Genomic DNA, 24940 nt, shown 5'->3' on the forward strand with positions numbered 1-24940 from the left:
TCTGCAGGCTATCACCCAGTACACTGGGATAGAAGATATTAAAGATAGCACTCATTACAGGGAAATGATCATGGATGGCCTTAAAAACAATCTTAAGACCCGAGTCCAGACCTCACTACCTGGCTGGAGGGGAGTTACTGTAGACACACTCAGTGAATCCGCTATTGAGCATGATAAAAACATCCTCAAGAAGAGAGAGACCCAGAGCGAGAAACTGATGGCTGTTAGTATTCAAGCTCTAGAAGGAATGACTGTAACATCACAGACACCAGACACACATGCTCCTGCACCGCTACATGCCCTCACCAATCCTGCACCACCACAGCCCTACCCCACTTATCACACACAGTCACAAAACCCATACTATCCACAACCACCATATTACCCTCAAAATCCTTATCCACACCCACAATCTTTCCCTACTTCTCAACCCACACAGCAACCCTTTCACCCAACCCACTCACGAAGGTGCTTTAACTGCAACCAAGTGGGACATGTAAGTAGGAACTGTAAGGTGAAGAAGGTAGGAACCCTTAACAAGGGAGTACCTGGATATCCACATAAGGGATATACACAGAGTGCAGGAAATCTCCAACAGTCACCAGCTCCAATTGTGGCCTTAAATGCTGTATTGGAGAGTGAGAGTCAATGCTAGGGGTCAGGTCATACCTGTAGTCTACAGATAGTCAGGTTAACGGGAAGTACTAGGGAAGAACCGGTGATGATTGTTGATGTAGCTGGTACTAAACATCCTTTTCTTGTAGACACAGGGGCGACCAGGTCAGTGATAAAATCTCCAGCTAATTTACAGGTGACCAGCGAGACTGTACCAGCAATGGGTGTAACGGGTAAAGTGCTACATTATCCTTTAACCAAATCCACAGAGGTCACTATCGGGCCATTGCATACCAGGCATTCTCTTCTCCTGGCAGCAGCGGCTCCTACTGACCTATTGGGAAGGGATTTGTTATGTAAGATGGGATGTGTCATATATTGTACCCCTGATGGTATATTCTTAGATATCCCAGAGAGTTGCGCACGAGGTGAGGGATATGTTGGACACTCCCCAAAGGTTGATGTATCACTCTACTGGTTCAGGTAAAAATCCATTTCAAGTAGATCAAATGTTATGCCAAATTCCAGATTCACTTTGGACCAAGGATGGACAGGACACTGGATTAATGGCAAATGTAGCTCCCGTAATGGTAAATCTTAAAAGCGGTAGGCAAGCTCCAAAAATTCCCCAGTACCCATTAAAACAGGAGGTAGAGATAGGGGTTTATCCCATAATTGAGCGGTTATTACAGCAGGGAAGTTTAGTCCGTACAGCAACTGTAGCCAACAGTCCCATCTTCCAAGTGAAGAAAAGTGGTGGGAGGGGTTATAGGCTGGTACAAGACCTTAGAGGGGTTAATAAGGTGGTAGAGAGCCAATTTCCCGTAGTGCCGAATCCAGCTGTCATTCTTATGCAGATCCCACCAAATGCAACCCATTTCACTGTCATTGACCTCTGTTCTGCTTTCTTCTCTGTACCTCATCCTGACTGTCAATACCTATTCACTTTTACATACAGGGGTGTACAATACACATGGACACGATTTCCCCAGGGCTTCATAGACAGCCCCAGTATCTTCTCCCAGGCCTTACACGACTGTTTACAATCTTTTCAACCTGCCAATGGATCTGTTCTAATACAATATGTGGACGATATATTGTTATGATCTGATTCGGTTATGTCATGTTTAAATGATACTAAACTTTTATTGCTTTATCTCTCGCAAACAGAACATAAGGTTGCTAAGAACAAACTGCAGCCATGCCAGTCCAGGGTTAAATACTGGACATTGCCTAACCCAGGGGTTGCGACATCTGACAAATGACAGAATCCAAGCCATACAGACCATGACACTGCCGCAGAACCAACAGCAAATTCGTACCTTCTTGGGAATGTGTGGCTACTGCAGAATGTGGATCCCAGGTTTTTTTATCTTGGCCTTGCCATTACAGGACTTAGGGCCTGCTTCAGAGATGGACGCTCTGAACGAGCGCTTGCTCTGAATCAGGGCATTTTTGTTTGTTTTTTGTCCGGCCTCCTGGCCGCTCTCATAGCTGTGGGTGACCACCCACAGCTATTGCGAGCGGCCAGGTTGTTGGTCGCGATGGTCAAGACCATCGCGACCATCGGGCTTGCGACGAGACTCTTGTGGTAGGGTCTCGTAGCCGCAAGCCCCAGAGAGCTTCTGGCTCTAATAGAGCCGGAAGCTCTCCCATTGACATCACTGGTGATGTCAGTGGGGCTGCCCCCAAACTGCAGGCGTTCCTTCGGGAATGCCTCCGTTTGCCCAGCCACCCCCCCCTGCCCACCTACCAAACGGGGCGAGTTGTCAATCACCATCGACAGCTCGCACCCTTTTGTGTGAGGCCCGGAGCGAGAAGCACCCGTCGCTAGCCGGGTTTCGCGCTTGCGAATGACAGAGCCGGCTCTATCGTGCACATGGCCAGTGGGCAAACATCGACCCGGTTGTGAGCGCTCAGCGCTTGCGACCGGGTCTGAATCAGGCCCTGAGTCTCTTCCTCAAAGCCCGATCGTGTCATACAGAGAAATCAGAGCAGGCTTTCCTTAATCTTACAGATAGTCTGACAAGAGCACCTACATTGGGAATACCTGATTATGGAAAACCTTTCGATTTGTATTGTACGGAAGCTGATGGTTGTGCAGCAGGTATCCTCACACAAAAACATGGTGATGCCAGTAGGCCCGTAGCATACTACAGTGCACAATTGGACACTGTGGCAAGATCACTCCCGACGTGTTTAAGAAGCGTAGCAGCAACTGCTCTATTGGTCAGTAAGAGTGAGCATGTGGTATTAGGCCATGATATGATTGTCTATGCTCCCCATGCTGTATCTGCTTTGCTAAACTCTGCCCAAACCAGACCTGTCTCCTCAGCTAGGTTCACAAAATGGGAACTAGCCCTTATAGCACCTGCAAACATCACCATCAAATGTGCAGTACGTTAAATCCAGCTACGTACTTACCATATGTGCAACATGATGCACAAAGGGTAGAGGTGAGTCGCTGGCGGAAGGTGAGTTCTGCAGGTATATTGATGCACATGACTGTATGGAATATCTGAATCAAACCTTTACTGCAAGACCTGACATATGGGATACACCTTTAGAAAATGTAGATTTGACATTTTACACGAATGGGAGTTGTCATAGACAAACTGACTCTAGAGAGTTATGTACAGGTTATGCTGTGGTAAATGACGAAGATATCATAGAGGCCGAACCTTTAGGTCCACCTCATTCAGCCCAAGTGGCGGAGCTGATAAAATTAAGGAGACCGTGTGAGTTAGCAGAAGGTAAATCTGCTAATATCTACACTGACTCTAGGTACACCTTCGGGGTAGTACATGATTTAGGTGCTCTATGGCGTCTGAGAAATTTTATGATAGCAGCAGGCATACCAATCGCACATTCCAGACATATAAAAGGACTACTGACAGCGATCCAATTGCCTAAGACAGTGGCAGTATTTAAGTGTAAAGCCCATACATGTGAGGATGATCCGGTGTCACTGGGCAACAACAGGGCAGACGAAGCTGCCAAATGGGCAGCAGGGTTAAAAGTAAATGTGCCAATTAACCAAATGATATTTCAAACAATTGATATGCTGAAATTAATTGAGATGCAAAATTTGTGTTCCATCCAAGAAAAGGCAGTCTGGAGGTCCAAGAGATGAGGGCAAGAGTCCTCTGGACTCTGGAGAGATGGGCAAGGTAAACCAGTGGCTCCCAAGGCGTACTACCCAAGCCTGGCTGAGGCAGCGCATGGTCTGACTCACTTGGGAAAGCAAGGTATGTGCAAATTGGTGAGAGCATACTGGTGTACACCGGGTTTTTCTTCTCAAGCGGAAAAGAGAGCAATGTCCTGTCTGACCTGCTTGAGGAAAAACATTGGGAAAACGATCCCTACCGAACCATCCCACATTCCTCCGACTGACAGACCTTTTCAGGTAATACAAATTGATTTCATCGAATTACCACCCTGCAGGAATCTCAAGTATGTATTAGTGTGCACTAATGTGTTTTCTAATTGGGTTGAGGCATACCCAGCTGCCACTAATACTGCTGCTTTTACTGCTAAGAAGATTGTTCAGGAGTTTGTATGCAGATACGGTATCCCTAGAATTATTGAAAGTGATACGGGTACTCATTTCACAGGTGATGTCTTCCAAAACAAGTGTAAGTTGATGGGTATTAATAGTAGACTTCACACCCCCTACCGACCGCAAGTCAGTGCCAAGGTGGAGAGGATGAACGGGACTATTAAAAATAAATTGTAAAATTATGGAGGAAACTGGACTGCGCTGGCCAGAAGCACTACCACTTGTCCTTCATAGTATCAGGACAACTCCTAGACCCCCTCTCAATCTGTCCCCCTTTGAAATACTGTTTGGTAGACAACCTCATTTGATTATAAGTCCGCAGGAAGATTTGAAAAGTAACAACGAGGTTACTGTAAGGTATCTTATAACAATGAGTAAACAGTTAAAACAGCAACAGCAGAAACTGAAATTGTTGTCACAATATGCCTGAAACAAACTGTCATGATGTTGAACCTGGAGAATTTGTTATGATCAGAAATATCTTGCATTCAGGTTGTTTGACTGATCGGTGGGAAGGTCCGTATCAGGTGTTGTTGATGAGTACAACTTCATTGAAGGTGGCAGATAGAGATACCTGGGTCCATTCCACTCACTGTAAGAAGGTTAACCAACTGGTGGAGAAACGAGGCGGAATCGAGGCAGATAACATAGACCTGTTAATTGCGAGTCTGTTCCGGGGAGGTTAAAGGTTACAGTGAGATACCTGAGCTAAAGAAATTTGTAGATCCTTATTTTCAGCAGTGGATTGGACTGCTGTGGTTATCTTTGTGTTTTCTCCCAGAGTCCTCATTATCTTGGGTTTTTTCTGGATTTCTGGTTTCTGTGATGGAGGACAGAGGACCTCATTCAGAGTCGGTCGTGGCGGCCGCACGGTCGTAAGGGAAAAGGGGCCGGATATGCAAATGATGCCCTCGCAAGTTGCGTCCTTAAGATCGGATCGTTAGCTGGCCGACCAAGGGGAGGATGCGGCCTTAAGACAAAAAATACGCCCCCTTCTCGTATGCATTACACGTCATGTCCGGGCATATAAGGATTAATCGAGACAATCGGGAACCATCGGAACTGGTCGTAGAGCTTAAGGTTGACCATACCCTCTCTTAAGCACTATGATCAGGTCAGTGTACAAACCACCCATGTCACGTGTGCCATGACACTACTTTGTTAATTATGCACTCCCATAAAACGCCGTTCACATAATTAGGCACGCCTGCATTCGGATCTCCACTCCCCCGTTTTCAAGCACCTTCCCCTGTTACCACCCACAAACGCCTCATCCTGTCACTTAAACTACCGACCTGGCTGTGTTCAAGGAGAGAGAAATTTCTGATCGTAGCAGCTAGTTTGCGCACGCGCATTGCGAACTTTACGCATGCGCAGTGCGGCAGCTACGACCGACTCTGAATGAAGTCCTGAGGACGGAGAGGGGAGCTGATGGTGATATCAATGAAATGGAGTCGGGAGAAGGAGTGCTAAACCTACCGGGGGAGTATCTGACCAAACCCAGTACAGTAATTGTTAAGAGATCTGCTATTCTGGATACTCGGAGACAGTGTGAAGGTCTATCATCTGAGGATTATTGTATGTGTGAGTTCTGTGGGTCTGTATTCAATGAGAGATGCATCCAACAGTGCCAACCTAAGTATAACCAGTATTGGGGTGGATATCCTTTAGGATTATCATACCATGGTGTGCAAAGTTTTAAATCAAACCGACTATTGGGTGTTCTCTCACGTGCCCCAAGGACAGCATAATGTAGGATTAGTGCCATTTCCATTAAATGTCTCTGAAATTCTAGAATTAAAAAAAAAAGGGAAGACACTGGATGGAAATTTTCTTAACACCAAACCACCCCATTTTAAACTCCACCAGTACCAGGTAGATAAAACACTTTTATGTTTAAACATCACCAACTCCAATGAACCAGGAAGTTGGGAGGTGACTGGGAATAACCAGACGATGACCTTCTCACTAAGAGCTGATCATGAGCCTATGAATTATGAACTGTTATGCACAATTAGGTCAGGTGGAAGACACTTCCGGTATAAATATACACTAAGGGCCTGATTCAGAGCCGCTCGTAAGCGGCCGCTCGTTCGTTCCGAGCGATGTTAGCCCAACTGCGCATGCGTACGGATCGTTATATGCATGCGCTAACCAGTCAGTGCGGGCGAAATCATGTGCTCGCAAAATAGCGAATGCCTGCTATTTTGAGTGACAGAAAGAGGCGTATGTGGGTGGTAACAGGGGAAGGTGCTTGAAAATGGGGAGTGGAAATCAGAACGCAGGCGTGCTTAAAGGTCAAAACGGGCGTTTTATGGGTGTGCATATTTAAAACAGCAGCGTCATTGACCACGTCACTGAGTTATTTTATAGTCAGAACTGCTCGCAAAATTGTGGTAGCAAACACCAACCCCAAGAATAGCGAGCAGCTCATACCCTTGTCGATGTACTCGATTAATCTAATAAATAGCGGACATGACGTAGGATGCGAGCGGCCAGGGGGCGTATTTTTCCAAAAAACGAACGCAAGTTTTGTTCGCTCGTTCAGACATAGAGGCGTGAACAGACCGCAAACAGCGAACGGTTCATTTGAATAGCCACCCCTTGTTTTAGAACGAACGACTGCAAATAGCGAGTGGCTCTGAATGAGGGCCTAAGTTCCACCAAAGAAATGGTTGGTAGAGTACCAGAAGGGTACTGTGCTAGGGTTATACAACCAGAAACGTGTATTAGCCAGATGGGAGAACCTGAGATAGGATCATTTGTTAGGGAAATGTGTTGGATGATCATGATGCATTATATTCCTTATGTTCTCCCCGATGATGTATATTTTATATGTGGTAGAAAAACGTATAAGTGGCTCTCTCCGAGTTCCGAAGGTTTGTGTTATCTGGGAAGAGTAGTTTTAAATTATTTAACAGCTGTCACTGGAGGGTATTGCGTAACTTTGGCCACCCAATTTGGTGTGAAGTGTTGCACATACATTATAAATAATACTAGTGACCCCAAGGAGAAATTCTGCAGCTGAAATAGGAATTTCGGAAGAACCATAATGCTTCAGTGGCTGAAGTAGAGGAGAAGGTAGAGGAATGGGTTTCATGGTTGAACCCAGTGAAATGGTTCTCAGGTCTAGGAGAGTGGGTCCAGGAAATGATTGAGTATAGGAAAACTCCTGATCCTCATACTGGTTGTGATCATAGTAATTGGCTTATGTGTCAGGTGTGTTCCTACTGTGTTGAAGTGTGGAAAATGTAAAGATAAGGTAAACCGAAAGAATGAAATTATGATGATGGTCAGTAGTAACAATATGAATACTCAGGTAAATGTAGGACTGCATTACAACCCTGAACTAGAAGGTACCATCAGATGATGTATAAGATGTAGACATGCATGAAATGTGTTATTAAAATGTTATTTTAAAACATCTTAAATAATGTAAGTCCCTATCCCCTTCAAGACTTCCTTTATAGGATTGGTGCATCCCCACATCTTTCCCATGATCTCCCAAGATCCGCGGTGTGCGTATAAGGGTAGTTTTATGTCCCTCCCTAGAGACACATTATTGATGGTTTAAGAACCACCTTGTGCCATCCCATAATATAACATTAAATAATATGTCATAGTGTAAGCCTAAATTAATTTTAAAGTCTGAGTGTGATAGCATGTTGTTTGCTTTCAAAGGGTGGACTGTTGAAGCTGGATAATTGGCTGAGACAGAATCTGTTTAAAATTAAATCTGCATGACACCATTTTGAGAATGGCAACAAGACGCCATTTTGTGACTGGCCGCCCAGTGCCATTTTAGCGAATCTCATACATAAGTACATACAGCGTTGCTATTATTTAGCATCATGCGATTCCCACGCAATAGAAGGATGTTAAAAGTCTTCATTATATAAATACCATCAGTTACTAAAACATATATGATCAACCCTGCAAAACACGTACCACAGTGTATTCCACAAAACACATAGCCGCACAACGCTACCTAGCATCTTTTCTCAATACCCCAATACTTACACACTGCACACTTACATAAAAAGGTTCCCTAGCATTAAGGTTAATATTTAAGGTTTTATTCATTATCATTAATGTTGTGAAATACAGGTTATTTGATATCTAAGGTTTGGTATATGAAAAGCAGACCGTGTTTGGTGTCATTCCAAACCACTATGTCTTTGCAGATTTCCGGTTCCATCAGGGAAGAAATCGCACATGTGTCTGCAAGTTATGGAACATAGAGTTAGGGATTGAAATGTTTCCTGTAATGCAGTCAGTCTAATTTATTATGCAGCGGTGTGGACACAAAGAGCTGTTGGAGACTGGATTGTGACCATACGAATCGACCTATGAACTGTACTGTAACAGAAGAACCAGAAAGAAGAACCAATGGAATCATGCCAACCTGTTCTATTGTATTGCCTATCTCTCCTAGAGTATATATGCATGCTCTCTGAAACTAGATGCTAGTCTTCTTGCTTTGCTGTTGACGGAGGTTTCATCTTTGATGCCGGGATCTGGATTCAGAGCGCGTGCGTATGTAACGACTGTACCTTGTGACTGTATGATTTATTTGCGCTAATTGTATTTAGATCACAGCATGTAACCTTCTGCTTTAATATTGAATTATAACTTTTTGTGCTTTGGAACCACAAAGTCTGACAGCAATTATTTCTATTGTGCAACTCTTACGCTAAATAGCGTAAATTTTAGAGTGTATAGATAGGTAGGAATCGATACCAATGTTCACTTAACCACGGACATGTGGACAAGTGGAACAGGGCAGACTAAGGACTATATGACTGTGACAGCCCACTGGGTAGATGTATGGCCTTATGCAGCAACAACAGCAGCAGCATCACCAGTAGCAGCATCTCAGAAATGCCAGCTCATTCCAAGGCAGGCTACTGTGTGTATCACCGGTTTCATTAAGAGGCACACCGCCAACAACCTCTTAGAGAAACTGAGGGAAATCATCACCCAATGGCTTACCCCACTTAGACTCTGCTGGGGATTTGTGATATCTGACAACTCCAGCAATATTGTGCGGGCATTACATCTGGGCAAATTCCAGCACGTCCCATGTTTTGCTCACACAATAAACTTGGTGGTGCAGAATTTTCCGAAAAACGACAGGGGCGTGCAGGAGATGCTTTGGGTGGCCTGAAAAATTTCTGGCCACTTTCGCCATTCAGCGACTGCGTGCCAAAGACTGGAGCTCAAGCAAACACTTTTGAACCTGCCCTGCCATCACCTGAAGCAAGAGGTTGTGACGCGGTGGAACTCAACCCTCTATATGCTTCCGAGGATGGAGGAGCAGCAAAAGGCCATTCAAGCCTATACATCCACCTATGACATAGGCAAAGGAGGGGGTATGCACCTGACTCAAGCGCAGTGGAGAATGATTTCCGTGTTGTGCAAGGTTCTCCAGCCCATCAAACTTGCCACACGTGAAGTCAGTTCAGACACTGCCAGTTTGAGTCAGGTCATTCCCCTCATCAGGCTTTTGCAGAAGCAGCTGGAGAAAGTGGAGGAGCTAAAATGGAGCGATTCCACTCGGCATGTGGGACTTGTGGATGAAGCCCTTCATTCGCTTTGCCAGGATTCGAGGGTGGTCAATCTGTTGAAATCAGACCACTACATTTTGGCCACCGTGCTCGATCCCAGGTTTAAAGCCTACGTGGTGTCTCTCTTTCTGGCCGACACAAGCCTGCAGAGGTGCAAAGACCTGCTGGTGAAAACACTGTCAGCTGAAGCGGAATGTGACATGTCAACAGCTCCTTCTTCATTTTCTCCCTCAACTGGGGCTGCCAGGAAACAACTAAGGTATCCTAAGCAACCCACTGGTGGTGATGCAGGGCAGGCAGGCCCAAGTTTGGACATCTGGTCCGGACTGAAGGACCTGGCAACAATTTCTGACATGTCTACTGTCACTGCATATGATACTGTCACCATTGACAGAATGGTGGAGGATTAAATCGGTGACAGCATCCAAGTAGGCATGTCAGACAGTCCGTACCTGTACTGGCAGGAAAAAGAGGCAATTTGGGGCCCCTGTACAAACTGGCTCTATTTTACCTAAGTTGCCCCCCCTCCAGTGTGTACTCCAAAAGAGTGTTTAGTGCAGTCGGGAACCTTGTCAGCGAAAGGCGTAGGAGGTTGCTTCCATAAAATGTGGAGATGATGTTCATCAAAATGAATTATCAACTCTTCCAGGGAGACCAGCCTCCAGAAAGTACAGAGGGACCTGTGGTGGTGGATTCCAGCGGGGATGAATTAATACTCTGTGAGGATGAGGATGTACACAACACTGAAAAGGGTGAGGAATTGGTGGATGAGGCCGACATTTTGCCTCCGTAGAGCCAGTTTGTGCAGGGACAGATTAATATCCAGCCTGTTTTGTGGGGGCCCAAACGAACCAATCATTTCAGCCATAGTTGCGTGGCAGACCCTGGCGCTGACATGATTGGTTTGTTAAAGTGTGCATGTCCTGTTTATACAACATATTACCCAAGGACAATTCCATCTTGCACCTTTTTTTTCTTTCCATTATGTACTGTTTGGGGCCTAGTTTTTCAAACTGCCATCCTATCTGCAGTATACAATCGGGAAGCCGGCTGCCTTAATACCGGCAGCCGGTTTCCCGACTGTCATATTCCGGTGAGGGTGAAATGCCGGGCGTCTAGATGTAGACGCCTGACATTTCCCCGACGCCGGGAGACAGGCGCCCGGCATCCCGATTGAAGGGATGCCGGGCGCCGCAAGCGGACAGCCGCGGGGGGGAGGAGGGTTAGGTTTAGGGCACCCGGTGGAGACTTAGGGTTAGGCACCCACCCGGGAGGTTTAGGCTAGTAGGAGGAAGGGTTAGGCACCCCCGGAGGGGACTTAGGGTTAGGCACCCCCCTGGGGGACTTAGGTTTAGGCAGCGGGGAAGGGGGGGTTGGGGTTAGGCCATGCGGCTGGCGGTATTTCATACCGATTCCCTGTCTGCCACTGCAGTGCCACTTCTAGATGGCCCACGTGTTTGTGCAGCACACTTGTGTCGCTTAGCAAAGTCATCCAGCTACCTTGGTGCAACCTTTTGGCCTAAAAACAATATTGTGAGGTGTGAGGTGTTCAGAATAGACTGGAAATGAGTGTAAATTAATGTTATTGAGGTTAATAATAGCATAGGAACAGAAAATCCCACAAATTCTGTGATTTTAGCTGTTTTTATGCTTTTTTCCAAAAAAATACAGATCCAAAACACAAAACCCAGAACCCAACTGACGGAAGGGTGGTTTTGGCAAAACCAATCCAGATCCAAAACCAAAACACGAAAAGTGGCCGATGCACACCCCTAGTGAAAACCAATACTTGTGTCATTCTCAAAACTTTTGTCCATGACTGTATGTTAATATAAAATATCTGGAGAACTTTGAAATTAAAATTTGAAGTAAATATTTGAGGCTGCATTGAGTGAAAGTAATCAGTAACATCATTGCAAAATAATATTTTCACCTTTTGATTTTTTTTGTTATAGTCCCACATAAAGCCCAAATAAACTAGAATTCGATATGTTGCAGAGTGTTGGTTTTTAATTCAATATCTGCCCTATACCTATACATAATTATTTCTCAATCAACACAGTGGACCTGTAACAGGACTCAGTGGTGACTAAGCCAGTAAAACGTTTTTGTTTAAACTAAAGATTCGTTCTTTATGGATCGTTTTTTTTATCAGTTTTATCAGGGAGGCGCCGAGCGCGGAAAATGGTGACGTTGACACGGTGACTGTATAGCAAGAGGCCGGGGCTAGCCATGACATCAGCAGCCGGTGCCTCTTCCATGCCTGGACAGCAGCAGCTGAGCCTGAGCGGCGGAAGAGGCGCGGCGTGCGGCGCACATGCTCCTCCTTGTCCTTTTAAATCAGTTGCGCCTGCGCAATGAGGCTAAATCGGGACTTAGTTGTTACACAATCCGCTGAGTGGCTCTGCCCCCTCTCATTTTGCTGTTGGCTGTGCCCGGCCCCGGTTCACCTTCCCAGCCTCATACTATAGGAGATTACCATACTGCTCAGGAGTCCTCCTACCGCATAGCAGTCTCTGTGCTCCCTGCCAAGCACAAGGCCTCTGTTACCCTCCCCAGCCACCATTCATTGACCCCTCCGGTACCTCGTGAGGATGAGTGGGGATCACGGACAAAACGACTCACAGGTAAGCCGGTCACATCCCTATCCCCAAACACCTACCCCACAACCACATGGCTGATCGGGCCCTGCGCCGGCTGCCAGAGATCTTCAGCCCCTAATCCCAGGATCCCCTGTAAGGACCCCTGTGCCGGGAGACCTGCAGCTGCCCAGCGTGTAACATTCCCTCTAGCTCCCTTACAGAGACACAATAGTGTGTAATGCGGGCTGGGGTGTAAATTTGTCTGATTCAGCACCTGAGAGAGGTCATTTTATTTCCAGTTGACCCCAAGTGTCCCGATGTAGCGACCCTCTCCCTTCTCTCCCGGGGAGATCGCTCAATTGCTGTCTGTGTACATGTGCGCCCCCCCCCCCCCCCCCCCATAAAATGCTGCCGGGGTACACATGGGCTCCAGAGTCTGGTGGTGATGGTTCCAGCTGGAGCGGCAGTGCTGGGTCTATTACCCGGCAGCAATGCATCCGCCAGCCTAACCCGGACTGTGTACACAGTGCTGTGCGTCTCACTGGCCGGCACCCCAGCTCATTCTAGGGTGCAGACGACACCCCACACACCTATCCAAACGTCACTCATGTAGGTAGCAGACCCCCAGGTATGTGTCTGGGTTGCTAAAAACCCCTTTGGCCATATAATAGCCCCCCTTTTGTAAGCTCTCTCCCTGATGTATCTTTCTGTTCCCTTTTTCCGTAGATTGACGCGAATTTTCGGGCGAACGGTGAGTATTCCGGGCTGCTGCTAATATTAGGGTGTAGCTGGGCGTATGCAGTTGAAATTGGGGTGTATTGAGTGTTGTTTCATGGGGTGTGGGCCCCCTGTTTTCCTGATCTAGCCTCTCCCTCCCCCTCCTCTCACTCTCCTTCCTCCTCTAGAAAGGGCAGACATGGCGTCCAGAGACTAAGTCCCGTCTGCTCGCTCACTGGCTCCTTTGTTCACTTACAGCCCTGTACATCTCCCCCATCGGGACTTGTCCCCGCCATTAACCGTGATATTCCGCTTCAGCCCGAACCGAGCTCCCCGTTCCCCTACTTCCCGGCAGCACCAGACCCCGTTTCCCCTCTGCTTTTCCCGTCTGAAAGTCGGCTTTCAGTCGGTGGGGACTTAGTCTCTGCGCCATTTTCTTTTTCTCTCTCGCTGCTGCCTGTGTGAGTGAGGCTGTGTGTGTGTGTCTCAGGCCTGGGCTGCGGGGCTGACATGGCTGCTGCTCATCTGCAGCTGTACACAGACACCTCTCCAGCCTGCTGCCATCATATACACCTTTTATTCTTATTACACACTTCTTGTTATTTCTTCTATGTTCTGAATGCTGTGCTGTCACATGTTATCCTTAATGCTCTGTGTTTAGATATTTTTATAGACCCATTTGCTCAATGTATACAGACCAGCATCACTCTAGTGATATATAGATTACCTGTATAGTGTACATTTTATGTAATAGTTAGATGTCATGTGAAAGTGGTCAATTGATAAAAAATTCATAGGTATGCAACCAAAAACATTCAATTTTTAACTTACTGATTTATTGCACTTCAATAATAAAACATTTTATTTTTTTAAATAAAACGTGACAATGAATTTATACAGTTTCTACTAGGTATATTCTGTTTACATGTAGATTTAAAAATAATTATCTGGTTACCACTATAATAAAATTTTCACAAACTTTGACAGTTTTTAAAACAAATGCAATCTGCTTGGGGATGGTGTTGGGATTGAAACTAGTTTTTAGGTTTTTTGAAGCACATATTTTTTTTTCTTTCTTTTGTTTATTCCCTATCAGACGCTCTTTAATATAAAGTATTGAATTGAGAAAATGTTAAGTTAATTTTAAAGAGCAGGAAATCGTCCCAAAACCTTTGGTGTGAAGGAGCCCTTAAGGATTTTTTTTTAGAAATATTTCTCTGGGTAGCAAAAGAGATTTGTAGCTTTAGGAACTGTGCTTTGTCTTTGTTTCCTACGGATCCAAGTATACACATTAAAGTTTGCTTGTCTACTGAGTGAGGTCAGTGTAAACGGGTTAGAAAATACCTTACAGTGTGAATATGAATTAAGCAGCTAAATACTACAAGTTAAGTCTTCATGGAAAATCAGAGCACTGTCAAATGCATTAAGGGTTATATTTATAAATCTATGGGGATGGCTCAATTCATTTATTGGGCGCCTTAACTAATGGGCGCCCGACGGACCAATTCATTTGTTGCTCCGTTCAGGCGCATATAGCCGTAGGTATATACATTTCTGCTTGCTGCCTCCTGAGGTGGCGAGCAGAAATGTGCAAGAAGTCCGTCACTTTGGGTGCCCAAACGGGTGTTTGCGCGGCTAAACTCGTTTGTCGGGCGCACAGGCGACATGGGCACCAAAACTAAGCAATAATTTAATTGCTCTGTCAGGCGACCATTAGTTAAGCGCCCGATAAAAGAATTGCATCGACCCCTTATCAACATAATGCACATTCTGTATCACAGCAATACAGAATGTTTGATACCCTATTTATTAAGATGACACCTGCCGGAGAGGTGTGAAAAACCACCTTTGGCAATGTAGTTCTACTTTCTGTAGTCAGCGTAACATTAACTGCAAAATTCACAGACCATGTTTTTATACTCTTCATTTGTGCTGCACGTGCGGTAGATGAAAAGTTCACACAATCACATGAAATATCAGAATCGCTGAGAAATCCACTCAACATACTGCTTTAACCTTTCCTCCATACTGTGCATGTGTGAGCTCAAAAGATTGCGCACACATTGGTGGGCCTGTATGTACTAGCGTTCCCGCTAGGTTGTTTTAGTGGGGCACCACACCCTGTCCAATTTCGAAAGGGCAGGATGTGCCCTGCCTATTTGGCGGAGTCAAACATGCTGAGTACCGTGCCCGGCCGTGGGGTCCCGCAGGTGGGAAAAATTGCGGTTCAACGTGCGCACTGCATCTATTTGCAGAGAGGGGAGTCCTTGGGGGCATCCCGGTATGTCCGTAAATGCCCGACAAGCCCCCGAGAGTGATGAAAAGGTGGCATGTCTTAAAGACATGCCCCCTTTTCAAACGTGTACGACTTTGGCTCACGTTAGAGTGTCCCTTCTACTGTCCGGCACTCTGCCCTGCATCGGACTTAGAGTGAACTCTATGTACTCTTTAACATAATCCTTAGACAATATTACGGTTTTAAGTAAAGCTATGAAAAGCTAATCTTTTGATCATTCCATAGTGGGCTATAGGGATGACATTAAAATGCAAAAACAGTGGTACAATTGGAGAAGCGGTGTTAACCACTTTTTCCGGCCTTATGGCAGAAAAAGGGTTTTTAACTGGTTGACAAATGCTATATAAGCATGATCTATATAAGAACAGCTTGCAAGACTAAAGTGTATAAATGTGTAATGTGTTTTTTTTTTTTTTTTTTTTTATGTGCACGTCGGCACCTAGCAAATATATCATTTGCTGGTTTTTCTTTTTTTTTATTAAATACTGATAAGTGAATCTGTGTCGTGCTTTGAATCTTGTCATGTAGTCAGTTATGCTTTAGTATTCACTTTTATCTTTGTGATCTGAGAGTCTTGGACATGTAAATAATGTCAGTTATTTTAGTTTACAATAAACTACTCTCCTATATAGTATACATTTACAGCTTAAAAGCACCACTTGGACCAAGTTGCAAAAGTTTTGATCCACCATTGAAATTAAATACCTTTTGATGGAAGTCGTTTTTTTGCTGATCTACTACAAGTATTGGGTTCTCACAAATATTAGGCTTTATTAAAATATACTGAATTTTGCATAAGCCATGTGCAGATAGTCTTATGTTTGTTGATGCGGTTATAGGTTTACACTTATAAACGCTTGTCCTTAAATGCTGGAGCTACTTGTTTTTTATGAAATATTTTCTTTGAAGACCCCACGTGTAGCCTTCTTTCCCAAGACACAATTTGAGAAGAAATTATGTGCTTTTATAATTCTGGATGCAGTACATGTACACACAAGCTAATTCATGTTTGGTGGATTGCTACTGAACTTATTTCCATCCAGACTAAATATCCTGAACTTTTTCAGACTTCTATCACTAAAGAGGTCATGGGGAAGGGTGTTGCTCAGTCTCTAGCAATGAAGGTGATGTGTTTCACAATACTGAAAATTTATATAAGATCAAACAACTTTAACCTTCCCGGTGAAATAGGGGTCCCAATATAAAATATACAACGGGATGTAGTTGGACAGTCAGAATCCCGACGCTCACATTACCGGCTGTATCCCGATGGGTCAGGATGCAGACAACTTCTAACGGTAAGTATGAGGGTTAGGCTGCAGGAGGGGAGGATTAAGTTTAGTGTGAAAATACAGAAATTTGCTGGCATCACTGTTTGGATCCCACTGTCGGCATTCTGACGGTTGAGATGCCATACCCAACCCTATACAACTGACATAAAATGTCAGATTTACAATTGCATTCCCCTGGTACCTTCTGAAGTTTACTGTCAATGTATTATCTGCTTGCATTGGTCTCTGAAGTATACATAAGAGAAGATTGTACTGCGTACCATTAAACAGGGAAATGCATGCAACAGACTAGTAGGTGCTTATTTTGTGTGCAAAGCAGGATATATCTAATGCTGGCCATACACCTGCATGAGTTCGGGCCGATTGCCCGATTATTCGATGCGTCATAAGATGGATCTTGTGAAAATCGTGTGTTATTTTAGTAAGATAAGATCCGATGCGCACTCCCGCAGCTCCTATAATCAGATCTTATGATCAGACGTGCAGCCTATATGTTTCATCCTATCGTGTGCAGATCGTGCCGTTTATTTTGTTCATGTGATCCATCGTGCAGCAATTCAAGTCATTTCAATGACTTTCCCTAATGAGCACGTTAGGCACAGGATCAATCATACGACAGATCCTGTGCTAAGAAAGACAACAAACATGCTGCTGGGACTGCCAGGGAGCTCCGGGGGAGTCTGATGCTGAATCAGAACGTATGCTGGTCGTGCAGGTGTATGGCCAGCTTTAGTGTGCTTATAAAATCTGGAGGTAAGTGGCGAAAGTTCACCCAAACAATAGTGATTCACCAATAACTCCTCTGTCTACCCAGGAGACCTGCTACTGTTTTATAGTACACAGTTTTTTATTTTCTTCTATTATCTATCTTATGTAGGGGTGCCATCACTGACAACTATAACATGGCTTAAAGTACCAAAGATAAGTATTTGGCTTGTCTCTGGGTGATATTTGCACTAAGTAGTGGACGGTTTTCCGAGTTGGGAGACATTTGGAAATAACCACTGCTAGGCACAGTGCCAGCAAGGATTGTGATTTTCTCAAGCCATAAGAGGACTGGTTATGGAGGTGTTGCAACATTGGTCTATGGGGTTATTGTAACAATATTGTGTTTTTAAGTACATTTCAAATTGTAATTTATAGCCTAGTCATGTGGGCTGGGTACTTAAATGGAAACACTTTCATACAAACTGACTGAAAAATAGATCAATATTTAGGGCCAGTGCTTTTTTTTTATTTATTTTTTCCCCTATGACTAAAAGATGGCAGTACAGGTTAAGTCTCCCATATCCAAAATGCTTGGGACCAGGGGTATTTTGGATATCTGAATATTCCGTATTTTGGAAGATTTGCATACGATAATGAAATATCTGGGGAATGGGACCCAAATCTATACACATAATGCATTTATTTATTCTATACACTTAGGCCAGTTTCACACCTGCCGGCTTTGGCCGTCCGGCCAAGAAACGGGCGGAAGCCGGACGGTGTTTTACAGGCACTCGGTGCCTTTCACAAGCAGCGGCTTTGAGCCGCTTTTAATGTTTGTGTGTTTTAGTTTTTTTTTATCTACTGGGCATGTGCTGCACAAGCGTGTGTGTGTGTGTGTAAACATTGTTTCCTATACATCACTGGCTTGCAGGGACAACATGGCGCCTGTCCTCAGTAGATATTTCCGGCTGTTACACGGCAACCATCCCGTGCCCGAGCCGTGTGAAAGAACCCACCTGCTTACCTAGATTTCACACCCGGCAAAAAAACAGTGGCTTTCTGCCACCCGGTCAAAACCAGCAAGTGTGAAACTGGCCTTATACACACAGCCTGAAGGTAATTTTATTTTTTTTTAAATCATAATTTTGTGCCTTTTAAACAAAGTTTGTGTACCTTGGACCATCAAAAAGCTAAGATTTCACTATCTCAGTCATGCTAAAAATATTCCGTATTTCGGAATATTTGGATATGGGAGACTCAACCTGTATTTTAAAGTTACAAGATTTATAGTAGCTTCCACACTCTGGACAAGTCTTCAGATGCTTCTTTTAATAATTTTGTTTTTTTTTTCGTTGGTCTCGTCCTGTTTATGAAACCAGTCATGGATTAAAAATAATACAAAAAACAGGAGCCAGTACTTATTGAGTACCATGAAGAAGACAAAAAAAAAAAGCACGAAGTGTAAGATATGTATGTTTTCAGGCTTTTTTTTTTTGTAGGATTTCTGTACCCTACTTTCATTATTAACCATACACACTTGTGAAATAATTCCCTATAATACAGGGCCATCACATTACATTACACCTTGCTTTACAGAGACTGTTTAATTCTTTACATTGGATACTGCTCCAGTGGAATGTACTGACTAAATTTCCAAATGCGCAAATACATACTTGGGTAAATTTGTTCAGACATAAAAGAACCTACTTGCATGTAGCATCCAGTGAGATCATGCAATCACAGATGGTGTCCTGGTCAGAACTGAAGCCCCAGTGCTGTGAGACAGCAATGCTAAGCACTGATACACCCTTCATGCTCTCTGTTTACATTAGCAGCCAATCAGATACTAGGTGTGCAGCTTGTAAATAAAAGTTAACATTTGGATGCGGTATGCAACACCACCTTTGTTTATAACTATTATAGTTCGTATATTACCAATGCAGGAATTCTATATACAAAACATGCACCATTACATATCCTGCTGCTTTTAGGGGCATATGCTCTGTTTTCTGCATGGGTAAAGGTCCTGGTTTAACACCTGAAGCAATTAAATTATTAGTCAAACCCACAGGTAGTGTGTGTTAACCCATAGATTCTGTTAAGTGCTGGAATCTCTGGGTTTCCTCACGCATTAAACCTCAGAAGGTACATTTAAATGCAGGGTTTTGCTCACAGCTCTTAAGGCTGTGAGGAAAAATTTGCATTTAATGCACCCACTGGGGTTTAACACATGGGGATATAGCACTTAATTGAATCTGCCACTTAGAGGGGTATTCAATTTGGGAGCGATAACATCGTTTTTGCGTTGATATCGGAGGTATGACGTCATTATCGCAGGTTTTACTTTTACACCGTATTCAATTTCAAAGACTTATCACAGTTTTGAAAAGTCTTCGATAAAAAACGGTGATAACTTTTCACCATTGAATAGGTCGAAAAAAAGTGCCGAATTGGGGTTTAGGGGTGCAGGCTTAAAAAAAATAGCCTGCACCCCTGGGAATGACATTTAAAAAAATAACTGTCAAAAAAAGTAAAAAAAAAAAAAAAAAATAGGGACACCCCAAAAAAATGTAATAAAAAATTGGGGTAAAAAAAAAATGGGAAAAAATTGTTTAACAATAGGGAAATAGGTTCAGGGCTATTCTGCCAGTATGCGGCAGGTGTTTTCTAGAATAGAATTATAGCGGCCGGTGCACAAATGCAGAATTTTTAAAAACTGACTTTAGGGACATCAAAATATGCTAGTACCCATTTTCATGTACCCCAAATTTGATGGCACCACTTAAAAAAAAACGAAAAAAATAACCTAAGTGCTCTTCTGCAACACTTCTTCAATGTCGGGGGAAAAAAAACACCTGCTGCGGCTATTTAAATCCCCGACTTTCATTTAAAGGCTAAAACGAGGGTACCCATAGTGATCCCCCATGTTTTTTTTAGGGGGGTCTTACAATTATTTTAAGGAAAAATTTGTAACTTTACGCAAATCCAACTTCGGAGTTTTCTGTTTTCGTTAATTTTATATTGAATATGGGGATAAGCGGGAGCGCGCCCGATACTTTAACGCAGGTAAAAACTCCGATATGAAACGTTAACTTCGACAGTGAAGTTAACGTTTCATATTGAATACCCCTCTTAGTGTGACACTCATTAGCTAATGCCAATACTGGAAAAAATACTATGTAATTCTGTGGATTTGTACTGTGTGCTTTCACTGCTCTTCCTAACACACACCAGTTAACATGATTGAGATCCTGTCCCTCTCCCCCTGGAGGTAAAGAACTGCCCATTTTTTTTTTTTTTTTTTGCATAGCTGTTCGAATGACAGTCCTACCTGGGAACCCTAGATATTGTAATGGAAAAATTGGATGCAATGAGACCTGCCTCTTCAGTCCATAATGGTTTGCTTTTATTTGCCAGAGACTCTTACTACCTATAGGAAACTATTCTAGTTAAGTTAATCCAGGTACACAAATTGATTTTGAACCTATTAAACTGGTAGCATCACCGCAAGTGAAGATGGATCCTTAGATCTGTTTATTGAATCATTTTAAGGGATTGCCAAAGACATTGAGACTGCCAGTATTCATTTAGGTAATAAACAGGTTTTAGAAAGATCCAAAGGTAGCACCCATACACAGTTCAGTGACTGCATGAAGTCATTGTAGAAGTAGCAAAAAGATTTAAAAAAAACATTTGAAATCATACTAAAATATAATAGTATGTAAGAACTTGACTTGGAGATGTGCTATTTTTGAGTTTAAAACAGATGTTAATGATATTTTGTAGTGCACATTAAAAAAAATGGAAGCCTCTCTCCCCGCTCTGTTTCCTAGCTATCATTGCAATATTGGGGTACCTTGCTGTGCCCTAATGTAGAATCAATGCTGGAAGTGTTTAAAAAGATTAACATATACAGTTGGGGGATGATGATGATGATGATTTGGACTTTTTTATTTACAGTTATATAGCGTCAGCATATTCCATTGTGCTTTGAATTGGGGAAAAAATAGTAGTAATAAAACAGGATTAGGTAATAACGGACAGAAAAAGAGGTAAGAGGACTCTGCTCACAAGCTTACAAACTATAGGGAAATAAGCATTGAAACACAAGGCTAAGTGCTGCATATTGCCTATTGGGCCAGCCAGATGGCAGAGGTCCTTGGTGGGTTGTGTGATCCAGTCACACAGCAATTGTATGCCTACAGTCTGCATGATGTGAAAGTGAAGAAAGAGAAAATATTTAAAGTTATGTGGAGATGTAACTGGGTAGCATAGCTTATGGAGTTTTATGTGTGTTTGTGGGATTTGATAAGATTGTCTGAAGAGGTGAGTTTTCAGGGAACACTTGAAGGTTTGAGACTAGAGGAAAGTCTTATTGTAGATGGGAGGGCATTCCACAGAGTGGGTGCAGTCTGAAAAAAGCCCTGTAACTGAATGGGAGCAGGTAATAAGTGGAGGAGAGACTCTGATCTTGTGCTGTTCGGAGAGGTTGAGCAGGGAGATATTTTGAGATAAGCGAAGAGATATATGTTGGTGTAGTTTGGGTAATAGCCTTATGTGTAAGTAAAAGTATTTTATGTTGAGCTTGGTAGAATACAGGTGATCAAAGGAGGGACTGACAGAGTGGAGCAGCAGTCGAAAGTTTAGCGAGTAAGATCAGCCTCATGGCTACATTCAAAATGGATTGTAGTGGTGAGAGTGTTTTGGGAAAAGCCAGTAAGGAGACTATTGCAATAATCAATATGAGAGGAGTTCATGAATTAGCATTTGTGCAAGATCTGGGTGTATTCTGGATGTTTGTATCTAACAGAATTTAGAAAAGGATTGAATGGGGAACAAAGGACAGTTCAAAGTCAAGGAATACACCTAGGCAGCGACTTTGTGGCGTAGGGTTGATTGTCGATTCATCAACAGCGGTAGAGATAGCTGGTTGGTAAGTACTATTAGCCCGACTAATGTATAGGTGTGTACCCAGCTTTACTGTGGCAGGCTGGCTATAAGAGGGTTATTTATATTTAACCTCAAGTCCATCAGTGGGTGTGTCCATGGAATATGTCTGTGAACAGCGTCGTTCAGACATGAGGTCGGCCCTGCAGCACAGTCAGTGCCGATACATCTAAAAGATATTTGTGCACTGCATGTGTGCATGGTGACCTGCCGACCACCCGTACACTTGTTGCAGTGACTGTTGACGCTGACATCTCAACTGAGCAGGCAGATTGAAATGCCTGCCCAGTTGTGATGTCAGTCCAAACATATGGAATGGCTAAATGTGTACCCGGTATACGTCTGTGGAGCATATTTAACTCTATCAGCCATACTGTTTGTTTTGTTTTTTTTTCCTCCCAGAGAGATTTTGAAAAGAATATAATGGTTTGTAAAATACCAACTAAGAAAAATGACTTGTTTAAAAGTTACATAAGTTGCTAATCAAATATTTGTAGTATAGTTGAATTTAGGAGATTACTATTTTTATATCGGTACTGAGAACGCAGCACTGTAGGGCTAATACACACAGTACAATTGGGGGACGATCAGATAACGATTGTTATCTGATAGTCCTGCATGTATTGGATGATAGTTATTGAACATCCAACATGTGCTGCAAGCCCCTACAACTGTAACGACCCGCGGGTCCCTATAGTAAACAGGCTAACCTGGTCGATAATGACCATATGTGGCTGAGCATCGACCATCATTTGGTCGTTTGCAGGTGCCAGAAGCTGTAAGAGTTAAACGATCTGACAGCTTATCTGACCGTGTGTATGCACCATAAGCAAGAGTTGAGTTATCCTCTTAATTAGTAAATATTTGACCGTGACAATTTTGGCATCCTGGGAAGTTAGAGATAGCAGGTCTACAATGTTTTCAGACTCCATTCATACATATTGCAAGAAATGAATATAGAAGTTGCTTCTAACTTTTAATGACAATCTTTTTTTATAAAAACCAGCACAAACTGATCTAGAGCCTGATTCAGAGGTGCACGCTATTTGCGTGCGCTCGCTCTGAATCAGGGCATCCCTATTTTTAATTTTTTTTTCTACAGGCCGCTCGCACAGCTGTGGGTGACCACCCACAGCGTGTGCTTGTGGCCTGGCGATGGTCGCGACCATCGGGCTTGTGAGGAGACCCTGTGGTAGGGTCTTAGGCCTCGCAAGCCTGAGTGGACTTCTTGCTCTAATAGAGCAGGAAGTCCACTACTGACATCACTAGTGATGTCAGTAGGGTCGCCCACAAACGAGGAACGCCTTAGTTTGTGCAGCCACCCTCCCCGCCTACAAAACTGGGCGAGCTGTTAATCAACATCGACAGACACCCCGTCTTGTAGCGAGCCCTGGAGCGAGTGATTTCTCACTCGCTCCGGGGCGGGTGTGCAATGGCCCACCATCGCCCGCTTGTGAGCGGATCTGAATCAGGCCCCTAGTCTGATTTTGGGATGGAAACTATTTTAATCAATAAAGCTGGCTTTTTACTTTTAAGCATTTTTAACTTTGCTTCATAGTTAATTGTGCCTATTGTATCTTATGTCTGTCTTGTATTAGGGTCTGGTCTTCACCCTTAAAACTGGAAATATGATAGGACTCAAAGGTCATTTGCAACTGTGTTGTTTATATGTGCTGTGTACCCTATTTCACACAGTTTTATCTCCTAATTTGCTGGATGAGGAAATAACCTCTTAAATTGCTTTTTTGTTTTGTTTTTGTTGAAGTGCTAACCACATTTGTAACAATATTATGTAAAGTAGCATGCACAGTTGCCAAATAAATATTCCAAATATATTGATAGATCACTCCTTCTGAAATAGTGCAGCACAGGTGGTGCAATGGATCGCATTACTGCCTCACTACACCTGAGGTTGTGGGTTTGATTCCAACTAAGTACAACTGTGTGGAGTTTGTATATTCTCCCTGTGCTTACGAGAGTTTCCTCCGGTTTCTTCCCACACTCCAAAAATATACTGGTAGGTTAATTTGCTCCTAACAAAAGATTAACCCCATTGTGTATGTTTTCGAGTATGTGGTAAGGAATGTAGATTGTAAGCTCCACTCGTGCAGGGACTGATGTGAATGGCCAAATATTATCTGTAAAGCGCTGTGGAATGTGTGCACTATATAAGTAACTGGTAATAGTGCATTTAATATGACTCTATCCCAGGGGTTCTTCTTTCTGTAAAGAGCAGCAGAATATGTGCATGTTGTATAAATAACTTACTAAATACATTTTATTTCCACTAAATAGATTTTAAGAAAATGCCATTTCAAGGTTGTACTTGTAACTTTAACACCTATTAACCTCAATATAGCTTAAAATAGTCTGCAAGGTCTTTCTCCCACATACTGCCATCTAGAATCTTTGTCAAAGGCCTAGTATTTCAGGTCTGTGACTTAGAATGTTTTGTGCATATGCAAACTAGCAAACACCATTGGAAAGTTAGACTGCTGATTTTAAATGTATAAGAATGATGACATACGTGCTTTGTGAAACTGAAGACTGTTATGATACATTTTATATCATTGGACACTAGTTATTTGGCTGCACTCTTCATGGCAACAGATTTGACCACAGTAACCATTTTTAGCTAAACTTTTGCTGTCCCC

At 43.4% G+C, this 24940-nt stretch overlaps 1 protein-coding gene across 1 annotated transcript in view; it reads left to right on the forward strand.

The window, feature by feature from the left end:
• Positions 1 to 12106: 12106 nt before the first annotated feature.
• Positions 12107 to 24940, forward strand: part of TOP1 (DNA topoisomerase I) — a 30397-nt gene continuing 17563 nt past the window's right edge. The window contains exons 1-2 of the mRNA XM_088480624.1: positions 12107 to 12368; positions 13050 to 13074. Of these exons, the coding sequence (XP_088336750.1) occupies positions 12336 to 12368; positions 13050 to 13074 (58 nt within the window). The 5' untranslated portion in view covers positions 12107 to 12335. The remainder of the gene's footprint in view (positions 12369 to 13049; positions 13075 to 24940) is intronic.

This window comes from Taudactylus pleione, unplaced genomic scaffold, assembly GCF_031769625.1.
Source record: "Taudactylus pleione unplaced genomic scaffold, aTauple2 ptg000256l, whole genome shotgun sequence".
In the NCBI taxonomy this organism is placed as follows: Eukaryota; Metazoa; Chordata; class Amphibia; order Anura; family Myobatrachidae; genus Taudactylus; species Taudactylus pleione.